This window comes from Bufo gargarizans, chromosome 1, assembly GCF_014858855.1.
Source record: "Bufo gargarizans isolate SCDJY-AF-19 chromosome 1, ASM1485885v1, whole genome shotgun sequence".
Taxonomy (NCBI): Eukaryota; Metazoa; Chordata; class Amphibia; order Anura; family Bufonidae; genus Bufo; species Bufo gargarizans.
The window spans coordinates 179,818,025-179,833,542 of NC_058080.1; the positions used below are offsets into that span (position 1 = coordinate 179,818,025).

General features: G+C 47.0%; 1 protein-coding gene across 2 annotated transcripts in view; it reads left to right on the plus strand.

The window, feature by feature from the left end:
- The first annotated feature begins 605 nt into the window (after positions 1–605).
- Positions 606–15,518, plus strand: part of GATB (glutamyl-tRNA amidotransferase subunit B) — a 187,374-nt gene continuing 172,461 nt past the window's right edge. For both annotated transcript variants that reach the window (XM_044300354.1, XM_044300355.1), the window contains exon 1: positions 606–783. In XM_044300354.1, the coding sequence (XP_044156289.1) occupies positions 647–783 (137 nt within the window). In that variant the 5' untranslated portion in view covers positions 606–646. The remainder of the gene's footprint in view (positions 784–15,518) is intronic.

Here is a 15,518-nt window from a genome sequence, read left to right on the forward strand (position 1 = left end):
CCACCACCTCACATACAATACATATCATCCCCACCACCTCACATACCCTACATGGCATCCCCACCACCTCACATACCCTACATGGCATCCCCACCACCTCACATACCCTACATATCATCCCCACCACCTCACATACCCTACATGGCATCCCCACCACCTCACATACCCTACATGGCATCCCCACCACCTCACATACCCTACATATCATCCCCACCACCTCACATACCCTACATGGCATCCCCACCACCTCACATACCCTACATATCATCCCCACCACCTCACATACAATACATATCATCCCCACCACCTCACATACCATACATATCATCCCCACCACCTCACATACAATACATATCATCCCCACCACCTCACATACCCTACATATCATCCCCACCACCTCACATACCATACATATCATCCCCACTACACATCATTATCAATCATTACACAGCGACCACCTCACCAGACTCCTGCCCCTTATATTACACAGACAGAACCCTTACAACACACGGAGCTATCGTCCTCCCCACATTTGAGCCAGCCGCGTACGGAATAAGCGATCACGTGGTACAACGTCATTGCTGACACGTGACAGTGACGTCATCGCGCGCCCTGTCGGATAGGACCTGGCTGCTGCCCGGTAGATATGGCTGCGACCTTGCTGCATGACGGCAGACGTGGTTGTTTCTTGTTCTTGGCGCAAGTTAGGCAAACTGGTCAGTGCCATGCCAGGAGATCCTCGAGGACTGCCAGCACCAGCTGCCAACATGCCAGAGACACAGGGTAGATACCAGTCTAGTACAGTGCTGCATGTTATTCCTTGTGATGGAGCAAGACTTCCAGTATGGTGACCGGGAAATAAACGGCTTGTCTGCCTCCTGTGGGGTGGGTGCTGTTGTCTTCAGTGGGACACATGTCAGCACTGAGGCTGCAGATACAGCTTCATACATGTGTGTAAGGGCTCATGCACATGAATGTATGCCAGCCGGGCACATGCTGCACGAGCACTGACCGTAGTGCCACCGTATGCGGACGCTGGACCCATTCACATGAATGAGGTCGGCGATCTGCAGCCGATGGTGTGCACAGCAAAAAAGTAGTGCATGTACTACTTTTTTGTGGTGCGGCGGCACAGACCGAAAACCCACTCCGTAGTGCTTCCCTGTGCTTTCGATCCGCGCCTCTGTATCGCATTGCACTGTATCTCCCGGATTGTGGACCCATTCAAGTGAATGCTGGACGCAATGCCCGTGTGCATGAGCCCTAAGGTGCTGCTTACTCTTAGGCCCCTTGCAAACGAGCGTGATTGGATTAGGTCCAGATGTGTTGCGAATGCGTTCAGTGAAAAATGCGCGATTTCGCAAGCAAGGGCATTCAGTTTTGTATGCGATCATGTTCAGTTTTTATCGTGCGGATGCAATGCGATTTAATGCGCTTTTCACGTGCGTGATAAAAAACTGAAGGTATAATACAAACACCATCTCAGATGCAAAAAATAAAAACACAAAAAAAAGCCTTGTGCAATACGCATTTTATTATATTATTATTTTTTGGGGGGGCAAAAAAAATAGTAAATAGTCCCCCCCCCCGTTACGGAATTCACTGCATGGGAGATAATTTTTTTTTTTTTTTTTAACTCTATAGTGAATAAAAAAATACCGAATACAAGAACATGGCGTGCTGCCTTTTTGTATCCTAATAAGATGTGAATCAACCCTAAAGCCTCATTTAAAGCATACGCATTTTATCCGCGGTTGGCCCGTGTGTCCGTTTGTACCATCCGTGTGTCATCCGTAATTCATTGACGTTGCTCAGCTGAAAATTAATTTCCAAAGAATCTCCTATTAGTCTTCAGTGAAAAACAGACACAACACGGATGTGTGTCAGTGTTTTTCACGGACCCATAGACTTCAATGGGTGTGCTTAGTTTGCATCACGGATCAAAGTAATGCATGTCCCTGTGATTTAAATTTTTTTTTTTACTGACTGACATTTAGTAAAAAAAACATACTGAAATGTGAACAGACACATAAATCAATGGGTGTGTGTGCTGTCCGCAGTAAAGGTGGACAGAACACGTCAGTGAAAAACGGAAATGTGAACGAGACCTAAGGCCTCTTATTTTGAGCACGTAGCCTCCGGACTGAATACTGGCCTATTCATTTCAATGGGTCAGTGCAATTGCATAATTTCTGCGTTCAGGGAAAATCGCAGCATGTTCTATATTGTGCGCTATTCACACAGTTCTGGCTCCATAGAAGTGAATGGGGCTTGAGTGAAAAAAAGAAAGTCTCCGGGCGCAATGTGTTTTTTTGCTGATGGTTGCTAGGAGATGTAGATTGTAATTCTGCAGTTTTTCTTCACATGCGTGAAAAACGCATGCAATTTGGCTTTATTTTGTGTCCAATCTGCATTTTTTGTGAATTTCTCAGAAGCCCATTCATTTTTTTGAATGGGTTGTCATCTGGATATGAATGTCCTATGTGTGCTGTGTGCATCCGTGTTATAGAACATGTCCTATTCTTGCCTGTATTGCAGACAAGGATAGTAATTTGGTAATGGGCGGGAGAAAAATGCGGATTGCACAAGGGAAGTGTCCGTGTTTTGCTGCTCCGCGTTTTGAGGACCTCAATATAGACACGGTCGTCTGTATGAGGCCTCAGGCTGAGTTTACACAGGTTGTTTGTGTTGTGGTTCTGAGCAACCAAAAGGCATCTGAAAAACCACAGTAAAAAAGTACATCTGATGATGAACACTGCTGTTTTCCAGAGGTGGTTTGTTGCTTAACCCCTTCAAGACAGAGCCTTTTTTTACCTTCCTCAGCTATCTCCAGAAATGGATGGAACGGTGGTGCACATTTCAGACCAGCCACTGTCTATCTCAGAGCGGCTCCTAGGGGTATGGTGCCCCTTCTCGTGATCAGTGGGGGTCCCAGTGGTAGGACACCCCCCGATCTAATAGTTATCCCCTATCATGTGGATAAAGCGGCAACAGTGGCAGTGATAGGGGTGGGAGGAGCTATAAACTAAGCTGGGCGTTATTAGGAGAGGTGCTGGAGCTGTGGTAGAGAAAGGAGAAGTGTCATGCCCTGCTCAGATTAGGTGCGGAGGTCTGCCAGGTTAGCAGCACGTGTGTAGTTTTTTGTTTTGGAGTTGAGCTGTATCCGCCTCCCTTCAGGTGCTTTGGGTGGGGTCGTTTGTAGGGGAAGGAGAGGAGAATTTTGTGTATAGAGTTGAGGACATGGGTTGCTAGATGGCCGCTAGCACATCCGCAATACCCAGTCCCCATAGCTCTGTGTGCTTTTATTGCGTAAAAAAAAAAGATTTGATACATATGCAAATTAACCTGAGATGAGTCAGAGCTTGAAAATATGACTCTTCTCTGGTCACAAAAGTAAGATATGACTCTTATGTTAATTTGCATATGTATCAAATAGTTTTTTTTACACAATAAAAGCACACAGAGCTATGGGGACTGGGTATTGCGGATGTGCTAGCGGCCATCTAGCAACCCAAAATCCCGGTGACAGGTTCCCTTTAAGGGGAAGAAAAAAAATCCTTCCCGACTTCAATTAGTCAATTACAATAACTCCCTGGATCAATGACCCCTCTCTAGTAGCTATATCCTGTAATATTATTACACTGCAGAAATACATCCAGGCCCCTCTTGAATGCTTTTAACTCACCATCACCAACAACCTCCTCTGGCATAGAGTTCCATAGTCTCACTGCTCTTCAATGTTTGTGTACAAACCTTCTCTCCTCCAGACACAGAGGATGTCCCCTCGTCACAGTCCTGGGGATAAATAGATGACGGGATAGATCTCTGTACTGACCCCTGATATACTTATACATAGTAATTAGATCTCCCCTCAGTCGTCTTTTTCTAAAGTGAATGACTCTAATTTTGATAATCTTTCTGGGTACTGTCCACCCATTCCAGTTATTACTTTAGTTGCCCTCCTCTGTACCCTCTCCAGCCCTGCTATGTCTGCCTTGTTTGCAGGAACCCAGAGCTGTACACAGTACTCCATGTGTGGTCTGAATGGTGATTTGTAAAGTGGTAGGACTATGTTCTCATCACGGGCATCTATGCCCCTTTTGATGCAACCCATTATCTTATTGGCCTTGGCAGCAGCTGCCTGACACTGGTTTCTACAGCTTAGTTTGCTGTCCATTAAAATTCCTAAGTTTTTTTCCATGTCAATGTTACCCAGTGTTTTACCATTTAGGCCGAATGCACACGGCCGTGTTTGCGGCCGAGAGCGGGCCGTGAAAACCCTGCCGGGATTCCTGCTGACTGCTGGAGCGCACGGCGTCATGGGTTGCTATGACGCCGTGCGCTTCATGCAGCCGCTGCTGGACAGTAATACACTACTAGTGTATTACTGTCCAGCAGCGGCTGCATGAAGCGCACGGCGTCATAGCAACCCATGACGCCGTGCGCTCCAGCAGTCGGCAGGGTTTTCTCGGCCGCGGAACACGGCCGTGTGCATTCGGCCTTAGTATGTACTGGTGACTTGCATTATTCCTTCCTATGTGCATATTCTGCATAACCTTACATTTGTCAGTGTTAAACCTCATCTGCCACTTCTCTGCCCAAGCCTCCAATCTATCCAGATCCCTCTGTAGCAGTATATTGTCCTCTTCGGTGTTAAAGGGAACCTGTCACCCAGATTTTTTGCATAGAGCTGGGGACATGGGCTGCTAGATGGCCACTAGCACATCTGCAATACCCAGTCCCCATAGCTCTCTGCGCTTTTATTGTGTTAAAAAACTGTTTAGATCCATATGCAAATGACCTGATATGAGGCCTGTATCCGGAGATGAGTCAAGCGGAAAGGAGCCCAGCACTGCCCCGCGTCCTCCGAATCTCCTCCTTGCTGGCTGACGTCACAAAGCTGGAGCGCCGAAATCTCGCGATGCGCGAGCTAGCGCATACGTAGTTCGTTCCCTGTGCTGATGCCAGTACAGGGAATGAACATGATGCCGACACTGCGCATGCGCTAGCTTGCGCATCGCGAGATTTCGGCGCTCCAGCTCTGTGACGTCAGCCAGCAAGGAGGAGATTCGGAGGACACGGGGCGGTGCTGGGCTCCTTTCCGCTTGACTCATCTCCTGATACAGGACTCATATCAGGTCATTTGCATATGGATCAAAACTGTTTTTCCATAGCATCATCACGACGGCATACAAGGAGATTGACCCCTGACCTCTGTAGGGGCAGGAACAGAGAAAGGTTAAATACCCTCCTCCCACCACCAACACCAGTGTTTCCTGTCCCTACAGAGGACAGGGCAGAGAAAGGTCTCCCTGTATGCAGGGAGATGAAGCTTGGAATTCAGCGTGGATACCTTAAGAAATCGCCGGCATCCTGCATGGCGTCCCCCTGCCCTCCCGCGGTCCAGTACTAACGCTGGGCAGGGGTGTGGGGCTCTACCTCGTCCCGATTTTCGGGGCCTGTTCCCTGGCGCAGTCTCCCTTCCGGCATCATCGCGGCAGCTGGGTGCGCGCCGGCGCATTGGGCGCATATGTTTGACGTCACGGCCGGCGACCCGGAAGTGATGTCAGTGGCGGCAGCGTGGAGCTTAATTTAAAAACCGAGGCCTGCTCCGGACAAACGCTCCCAGGATCGGTCCCCCACTGTGCGGAACCCTTACCTTTCGGAAGAGGCGACCATGTCGGTACCGGAGCGGTCCCCCAGAGCTGAGCCGCCGCCAGCACTTCTAACGGTGAGTCCCCTTCGGGGGTATTTATGAATGGGTCAGGGAGTCTGTTGATCCCCCTCTCCCACGATGATATTAGGGGGGGGGGAGGAGGAGCGGGCTCTTGCTACATGCTCAGTGCAGCTACGGCAGGGCGCAGGCTCCTACATCCACCCCGCCCCCCCCCCCTCCCCCCACCCTCCTCTTGGTGGGCCATATCCCTTATACTTGCCGTTTCATCTCTTTTAGGCAAAAGAAACCCCGAAAAAGATGGGGAAGTCACTCAAATGTGTCTCCTGCTCTAGTAGACTCCCTGACGGCTACCCCAAAAAACTGTGCAAGCCTTGTATCTCAAATATCGTACGGGATGAGGCACCCTCCCTAAAAGAGGAGTTAAAAACTATGATTCAGGAGGAGATCCGTTCATCCCTGGCCCACCTGTCCGCTAATCCCCCCGATTTGCCGCAACCAAAGAAGAAGCGGGCTAGATCCCCATCCCCCTCTGATATAGAAGTCGTTGCGGAGGAAAGTGCCCACTCTGTTAAGTCTTGGGAGGAGGGGGAGAGAGTCTCTGACTCAGAAGACGATGGACGTAGATATTATTTTTCTACGGAAGAAATGTCCGACCTTCTGAAGGCTGTAAGGTCGACCATGGGTGTGGAGGAGGTACAACGTACCCATTCGGTACAAGAGGAGATGTTTGGGGGCCTGAGGGTTAAGAAGACCCGTGTGTTTCCCATCAATGAAAGCATTAGGGATATGATCCTTGATGAGTGGACAGACCCAGAAAAACGACTGGGAGTCCCGGCAACGTTCAAAAATAGGTTGCTATTTGATCCGGAGGAATCTAAAATTTTCAATGAAATTCCCAAGATTGATGTACAGGTGGCCAAAGTGAACAAAAAGACGTCCCTTCCATTCGAGGATGCCTCCCAACTCAAAGATTCAATGGATCGTAAGGCGGACAGTCTCCTCAGGAAATCCTGGGAGGCGGCCATGTTTAACGTTAAAACCAATATTGCGGCTACTTCAGTCGCCCGGTCCATGTATCTTTGGTTGGGAGAGTTGGAAACTCATATTAAAGACAGAGCGTCTAGGGAGCAGATTCTGGAGTCTCTCCCCCTTTTAAAGTCGGCCACGGCTTTCCTGGCGGATGCCTCTGCCGAATCAGTTCGGTTCTCCGCCAGAGATGCAGCACTCTCCAATGCAGCTAGGAGAGCCCTCTGGATGAAGTGTTGGTCGGGGGATAAGACATCTAAGTTAAAGCTTTGCTCCATCCCCTTTTCCGGAGAATACGTGTTTGGCCCGGTGCTAGATAAAATCCTAGAGAAGGCCGCGGATAAGAAGAAGGGGTTTCCGGAAGATCGCCCTTCCAAACGTCGGTATCCTTTTCGCCCCCCCTCGGGTCAAGAAAGGAGCTACAGGGGAAAAGGGAAATCAGGGCGTTGGAGTTACCCAAAAGGAGGAAGAGGAAGAGGTCAGTCCTTCTCCCAGCAGAAACCTTCAGATAAGCAATGACGCCGGAGTGGGGGGAAGACTCTCAAGATTCCTGGGATCATGGGAATCCATCTCCCAGAACCCCTGGATTTCCAAGGTAGTCGGTACAGGCTATCAGATAGAGTGGTCTTCAAGACCCCCAAACAAATTTTCTCTGACACGGTTCCAAACGAACCTTTGGCAAGGAGTCCAGAAACTTCTTCAGATGAATGTAATCTCTCCGGTCCCACCTCTAGAAAGAGGCAAGGGGTTTTATTCAACTTTATTTTTAATCAGAAAAAAAGAAGGTACCTTTCGGACGATCATAAACCTGAAACCTCTAAACAAGTTCATCCGTTATCAGAAATTCAGGATGGAGACCCTAACATCTACAATCCCTCTATTAAGCAAAGACGTCTTCATGTGCACTATAGACCTGCGAGACGCTTATTACCATATTCCCATTCACGCCAGCTCCCAGTGTTTTCTCCGGTTTGCAATCCAGGATATATCAGGAAACGTCCATCACTACCAGTTCAGAGCCCTTCCCTTCGGGATTTCGTCTGCCCCGAGAATATTTACCAAAGTGGTGGTAGAGATGGTTGCCTTCGCCCGAAGACAGGGACTCATGATAATCCCCTATTTGGACGATTTCCTTCTGGTCAGCGAAAGTCGCAACCAAACCAATTCAAATCTGAAGGTCTTTCTCTCCATCCTAGACGACCTGGGGTGGATCGTAAACGAGGAAAAGTCCGTCCTCACCCCCTCAAGGGAAGTTCGTTTCTTAGGTATGATCCTGGACTCCCGAAAGCAAGCAGTGTTCCTACCTCGGGACAAAATATCAGTTCTCCAACAAAAGGTCAGGTCCTTTCAAAAGAGAAGATCTTGCTCTATCAGAGAGGCGATGAGCATGCTGGGTCTGCTGACATCTTGTATTCCGGCAGTCCCCTGGTGTCAAATACACTTCAGACCCCTTCAGTCCTGGATACTGAGTGTCTGGAACAGGTGCCAATCCTCTCTAGATCGCCAAGTAAATCCTCCATCTCGGATTCTGCAGTCCCTAAATTGGTGGAAAAACCACGAGAACCTATCCTGGGGAAATCCCTGGCAGAAGACTCCCCAGTTGCAGGTAATAACAGACGCAAGTCTGTCCGGCTGGGGCGCAAAGGTCGGGGACCGTATATTTCAGGGCACTTGGCCAGATTCGATCAGATCCCAATCATCGAATTTCAGGGAGCTGAGAGCAGTCTGGGAAGCATTGAGGGCGGCAGAGGAGATGTTGTGTCATCATCATATAAAGGTGCTATCGGACAACACTACAGCCATTGCCTACCTCTCCCATCAGGGGGGAACCCGGTCCGTAACCCTTCAGGCGCTGGCAACAAAGATCTTTGCCTGGGCAGAACAGAAGGTGGCCTCTGTATCGGCAGTTCACCTGAGGGGGATACTAAATCAAGAAGCAGATTTTCTCAGCCGCCACAGGATCGATCACACAGAGTGGTCTCTAAGTCCAGAAGTCTTCAGGTTAGTGGTAAGGAAATGGGGGTTGCCCGACGTAGATCTGTTCGCCACCAGGGCCAACTCAAAAGTGGAAACATTCTGTTCCCTAAACCCCAGGGACAGGCCTCATACATTAGACGCCTTCGCCATCCGTTGGCATTGGAATCTATGCTATGCCTTCCCTCCACTTCCTCTAATCCCGAAGGTGGTGCAGAAAGTTCTCCAGGACAAGGCCACGGTGATTGTGATCGCTCCCCTGTGGCCAAAGAGAAGTTGGTTCTCATCTCTCCAGAGACTTTCTCTACAGGATCCATGGCCCCTTCCGGTACGGGAGGACCTACTCCAGCAGGGCCCAGTTCTGCACCCAAACCCGCAGTTTCTGAAATTAGCAGCTTGGATCCTGAGTCCCAAACCCTGAAACTTCAGGGACTATCAAACGAAGTTATTGCTACTCTGAAAGCTTCCAGGAAGAAGGTAACGTCAGCAATCTACCTTAAGATCTGGAGACGTTTTTGTTCTTGGAGTGGGGATGAATCGCCACATTTACATAAACCTAACATCCAAAGAATACTGGACTTCCTACAGCGAGGTCTAGATCTGGGACTTAGGCCCTCTACCTTGAAGGTCCAGATCTCAGCCCTGGCTTGTTTTTTTGACCAAGATATAGCCGGTCATCGTTGGATCAAAAGATTCATCAAGGCAGCGACGAGGCTCCGCCCAACGATCACCGCTCGCGTCCCTTCCTGGGATCTGAACATCGTTCTTACAGGCCTTACCTTACCGCCCTTTGAACCCATGTCTGACTGTCCTATAAAATTATGGTCCTTGAAAACTGCCTTCTTGATTGCGATAACTTCGGCCCGCAGAGTAGGAGAATTGCAAGCCCTATCGATCAGGGAACCCTACCTCCGTATTCTAGATGATAGATTAATTCTCCGTCTGGATCCTGGTTTTCTCCCCAAAGTGGTATCAAATTTTCATCGGAGCCAGGAAGTTACCCTACCTTCCTTCTGTCAACACCCTGCTAATGACAAAGAAGCCACATTTCACTCTCTGGATGTTAGACGGGCAGTCTTAAACTATATCACTGTGACGGAAAAGTTTAGGAAGTCGGACAGCCTACTAGTTCTCTTCGGAGGAAGACTTAAGGGCCAGAAAGCCTCCCGGTCATCTATAGCCAGATGGCTCAAAGAAACTATTAGTTTTTGTTATCAATTACAAAATCTTACATGTCCAGTCCACATTAGGGCCCATTCCACCCGGGCCATGTCCTCCTCCTCAGGCTGAGAGAGCTGGGGCTTCCCTGGAGGAAATCTGTCGTGCGGCCACTTGGTCCAGCATTCATACCTTTATAAAGCACTATCGCCTGGATCTTTCCAGATCATCTGATCTGTCCTTTGGGCGGAAAGTCCTCCAGGCTGTAGCCCCCCCTTGACTGATATATTTTTTATATCTCCTTGTATGCCGTCGTGATGATGCTATGGAAAGACCGGAATTAGACTTACCGGTAATTCTGTTTCCATGAGATCATCACGACGGCACGTTATTCCCTCCCTTGATTCAAATTATTTGACCTACCCAGGTCTCTAGAAGGTATGGAGTAATACCTTTTTTCTTGTTTTTACTGTTCTCCACCACCGGGTTGCTCTGTGTGATTTTGGAAACACTGGTGTTGGTGGTGGGAGGAGGGTATTTAACCTTTCTCTGTTCCTGCCCCTACAGAGGTCAGGGGTCAATCTCCTTGTATGCCGTCGTGATGATCTCATGGAAACAGAATTACCGGTAAGTCTAATTCCGGTCTTTTAACACAATAAAAGCGCAGAGAGCTATGGGGACTGGGTATTGCAGATGTGCTAGTGGCCATCTAGCAGCCCATGTCCCCATCTCTATGCAAAAAATCCTGGTGACAGGTTCCCTTTAAAGAAGACCTTTCACCGATTATGACACTGTGAACTAAGAATACAGACATGGAGAGTGGCGCCCGGGGATAGGGATCGACCGATATTGATTTTTTTTAATATTTTTTTTATTTATTTTTTTAGGGCAGATTATCGATAATTTGTGAACTTTCAGGCCGATAGCCGATAATTTATTATATCGATATTCTGGGAATTTTCATTTTTGAAAAAAAAAAAATCCTACACAAATCTGCTGAAAATTAATGTTTATTGTTATTGTGTAGTTTTTTTTGTAAATCTTTCTTTTTCATTTATACTTAATATTTTGGTGTTTTATTTTTATTTTTTTAACTTTTTTTGTGTTAGTTTTTTTTAAATTAACTTTTAGCCCCGTTAGGGACTAGAACCCTTGTCCTTTTCACCCTGATAGATCTCCATCAGGGTGAATAGGAGCTCACACTGTCCCTGCTGCTCTGTGCTTTGTGCACACAGCAGCAGGGAGCTTACTATGACAGCCAGGGCTTCAATAGCGTCCTGGCTGCCATGGTAACCGATCGGAGCTCCAGGATTACACTGCTGGGGCTCGGAGCAGGGGAGAGGGGATCCTGTGGCCACTGCCACCAATGATTAATACTGGGGGGGGCTTGCGCACTGCGCCACCAATGTTTTTAATGTGGGGGGGGGGGGCACTGGCCCACCAATGTTTTTAATACTGGGGGGTTTGGGGGGGGGGGGGGGGCGCACTGCGCCTCCAATGATTAATACTGGGGGGGGGCACACTGCGCCACCAATGAACATAAATCTCTCATTTATTCATATGCAGGAGGCGGGAGCTGGCTGCAGAATCACATGGCCGGCTCCCGACCTCTATGAGCAGTAGCTGCGATCCGCGGCACCTGAGGGGTTAACTACCGCAGATCGCAGCTACAGCTCATAGAGGCCGGGAGCCGGCTATGTGATTCTGCATCTCCCGCCTCCTGTTCAATTTGAATGAATGAGAGATTCCTCTTCATTGGTGGCTCAGTGGCCACAGCCCCTCCCCTCCCCTCCTCTTGTCCTCCCTCCTTTCATTGGTGGCAGCGGCAGCAGCAGCACAGGGGGAGGGAGACACTGCTTCCTTCTCCCCTGTGCTGCTGAGGGAACACAGAGAGCGCTGACAGCAGCGCGATCTGTGTTCCCCATAAGTTATCGGAATATCAGCAAAATAAATGCCGATACCGATAACAGTCAAAATCCTCAATATCGGCCGATAATATCGGTAAAACCGATAATCGGTCGATCCCTACCAGGGGATCTCACTGCACTTACTATTATCCCCGGGCGCCACTCTGTTCTCCCACTATGCCGGCCGGTATCTCCTCTCACTAAGTTATAGTAGGCAGAGATTTCAGTCACTAAGTTATGGTAGGCGGAGTCTGCCCTTGTTCTGCTCTAGCGCTGGCCAATCGCAGCGCAGAGCTCACAGCCTGGGAGGTTATTTTCCAGCGCTACAGAAGAACAAGGGCAGACTCCGCCTACCATAACTTAGTGAGCGGAGATACCGGAGGGCATAGCAGGAGAACGGAGCGGCTCCCAGGGATAATAGCAAGTGCAGTGAGATGCCCGGGCGCCGCTCTCCATGTCTGTATTCTTAGTTCACAGTGTAATAATCTGTGAAAGGTCCTCTTTAATTACTTTACACATTTTAGTGTCATCTGCAAAGATTGATATTTTACTGTGCAATCCTTCTAAATCCTTCTACAAGATCATTAATAAATATATTGAAGAGAATAGGGCCCAATACTGACCCCTGAGGTACTCCACTAGTGACAGTTACCCAATGTGAGTGTGTACCATTAATAACCACCCTCTGTTTTCTATCACTGAGCCAGTTACTTACCCGCATACAGATGTTTTCTCCCAGTCCCAGCATTCTCATTTTATATACTAACCTTTTATGTGGTACAGTGTCAAATGCTTTGGAGAAGTCCAGATACACGACATCCATTGATTCACCACTGTCAAGTCTAGAACTTACCTCCTCATAGAAACTAATTAAATTAGTTTGACATGACCGATCCCTCGTGAAGCCATGCTGATATGGCATTATTTGCTTGTTTTCATTGGGGTACTCCAAGATAGCATCTCTTAGAAAACCTTCAGTTTACCCACAATGGATGTTAAACTTACCGTCCTACAGTTTCCAGGCTCTGTTTTTGGACCCTTTTTTTGAATATTGGCACCACATTTGCTATGCGCCAATCCTGTGGAACACTCCTTGTCAGTATAGAGTCCTTAAATATCAGAAATAAGGGTCTGGCTATGACATTACTTAATTATCTTAGGATACGGGTGTGTATGCTATCTGGTCCTGGTGATTTGTCTATTTTAATCTTCTTAAAGGGAACCTGTCACCTGGATTTTGTGTATAGAGCTGAGGACATGGGTTGCTAGATGGCCGCTAGGACATCCTCAATACCCAGTCCCCATAGCTCTGTGTGCTTTTATTGTGTGAAAAAACGATTTGATACATATGCAAATTAACATAAGAGTCATATCTTACTTGTGTGACCAGAGAAGAGTCATATTTTCAAGCTCTGACTCATCTTAGGTTAATTTGCATATGTATCAAATCGTTTTTTATACACATTGAAAGCACAAAGACCTATGGGGACTGGGTATTGCGGATGTGCTAGCAGCCATCTAGCAACCCATGTCCTCAGCTCTATACCAAAAATCCAGGTGACGCCGCTGTACTTCTTCCTGGGTCAGACAGGGCACTTTTAATGGGCAATTTACTTTACATTCTACATTTCATCTGACAGTTTATTTTCCTCAGTGAATACAGTGGAGAGAATTTTTTTTTTTAATAGCTTTGCTTTCTCCTCATCGCTTTCTGCATCTCCCCCCTCATTACTTTGTAGAGGGCCGACACCTTCAGATTTACAATTTTTACCATTTATATAATTGAAGAACATTTTAGGGTTAGTTTTACTCTCTTTGGCAATTAATCTCGCGGTCTCTAGTTTGGCTGCTTTTATTTGTCTTTTACATATTTAATTGTTTTCCTTATAGTTTTTCAGTGCTTCCTCGCTACCGTCCTGTTTTAGTGTTTTTATATGCTTTCTTTTTGTCACTTATTGCTTTCTTTACAGTTCTATTTATTCACATTGTTTTTTCTTGTTCATTAACCTTTTTTTCCCATAAGGTATGTACCTCTCACAATTAGATTTTAGGATGCTTTTAAAAATATCCAATTTTGTGGCTGTATTTTTGATTTTGAGGACTTTGTCCCAGTTAGGCCTATGGCCTCTCTTAGTTGGCTACATTTAGCTTTTTTGAAGTTTTGGTTTTTTTTGTTCCTCCCTGAAGAAACTCCTCATTTGAATGACAATTGTAAGGTTATTACTTTATGGTCACTATTTCCCAGGTGTGCCCCAACCTGCACATCTGTTGTTTTGTCAGGTCTACAGGGAGTGCAGAATTATTAGGCAAGTTGTATTTTTGAGGATTAATTTTATTATTGAACAACAACCATGTTCTCAATGAACCCAAAAAACTCATTAATATCAAAGCTGAATATTTTTGGAAGTAGTTTTTAGTTTGTTTTTAGTTTTAGCTATTTTAGGGGGATATCTGTGTGTGCAGGTGACTATTACTGTGCATAATTATTAGGCAACTTAACAAAAAACAAATATATACCCATTTCAATTATTTATTTTTACCAGTGAAACCAATATAACATCTCAACATTCACAAATATACATTTCTGACATTCAAAAACAAAACAAAAACAAATCAGTGACCAATATAGCCACCTTTCTTTGCAAGGACACTCAAAAGCCTGCCATCCATGGATTCTGTCAGTGTTTTGATCTGTTCACCATCAACATTGCGTGCAGCAGCAACCACAGCCTCCCAGACACTGTTCAGAGAGGTGTACTGTTTTCCCTCCTTGTAAATCTCACATTTGATGATGGACCACAGGTTCTCAATGGGGTTCAGATCAGGTGAACAAGGAGGCCATGTCATTAGATTTTCTTCTTTTATACCCTTTCTTGCCAGCCACGCTGTGGAGTACTTGGACGCGTGTGATGGAGCATTGTCGTGCATGAAAATCATGTTTTTCTTGAAGGATGCAGACTTCTTCCTGTACCACTGCTTGAAGAAGGTGTCTTCCAGAAACTGGCAGTAGGACTGGGAGTTGAGCTTGACTCCATCCTCAACCCGAAAAGGCCCCACAAGCTCATGTTTGATGATACCAGCCCAAACCAGTACTCCACCTCCACCTTGCTGGCGTCTGAGTCGGACTGGAGCTCTCTGCCCTTTACCAATCCAGCCACGGGCCCATCCATCTGGCCCATCAAGACTCACTCTCATTTCATCAGTCCATAAAACCTTAGAAAAATCAGTCTTGAGATATTTCTTGGCCCAGTCTTGACGTTTCAGCTTGTGTGTCTTGTTCAGTGGTGGTCGTCTTTCAGCCTTTCTTACCTTGGCCATGTCTCTGAGTATTGCACACCTTGTGCTTTTGGGCACTCCAGTGATGTTGCAGCTCTGAAATATGGCCAAACTGGTGGCAAGTGGCATCTTGGCAGCTGCACGGTTGAATTTTCTCAGTTCATGGGCAGTTATTTTGCGCCTTGGTTTTTCCACACGCTTCTTGCGACCCTGTTGACTATTTTGAATGAAACGCTTGATTGTTCGATGATCACGCTTCAGAAGCTTTGCAATTTTAAGAGTGCTGCATCCCTCTGCAAGATATCTCACTATCTTTGCCTTTTCTGAGCCTGTCAAGTCCTTCTTTTGACCCATTTTGCCAAAGGAAAGGAAGTTGCCTAATAATTATGCACACCTGATATAGGGTGTTGATGTCATTAGACCACACCCCTTCTCATTACAGAGATGCACATCACCTAATATGCTTAATTGGTAGTAGGCTTTCGAGCCTATACAGCTTG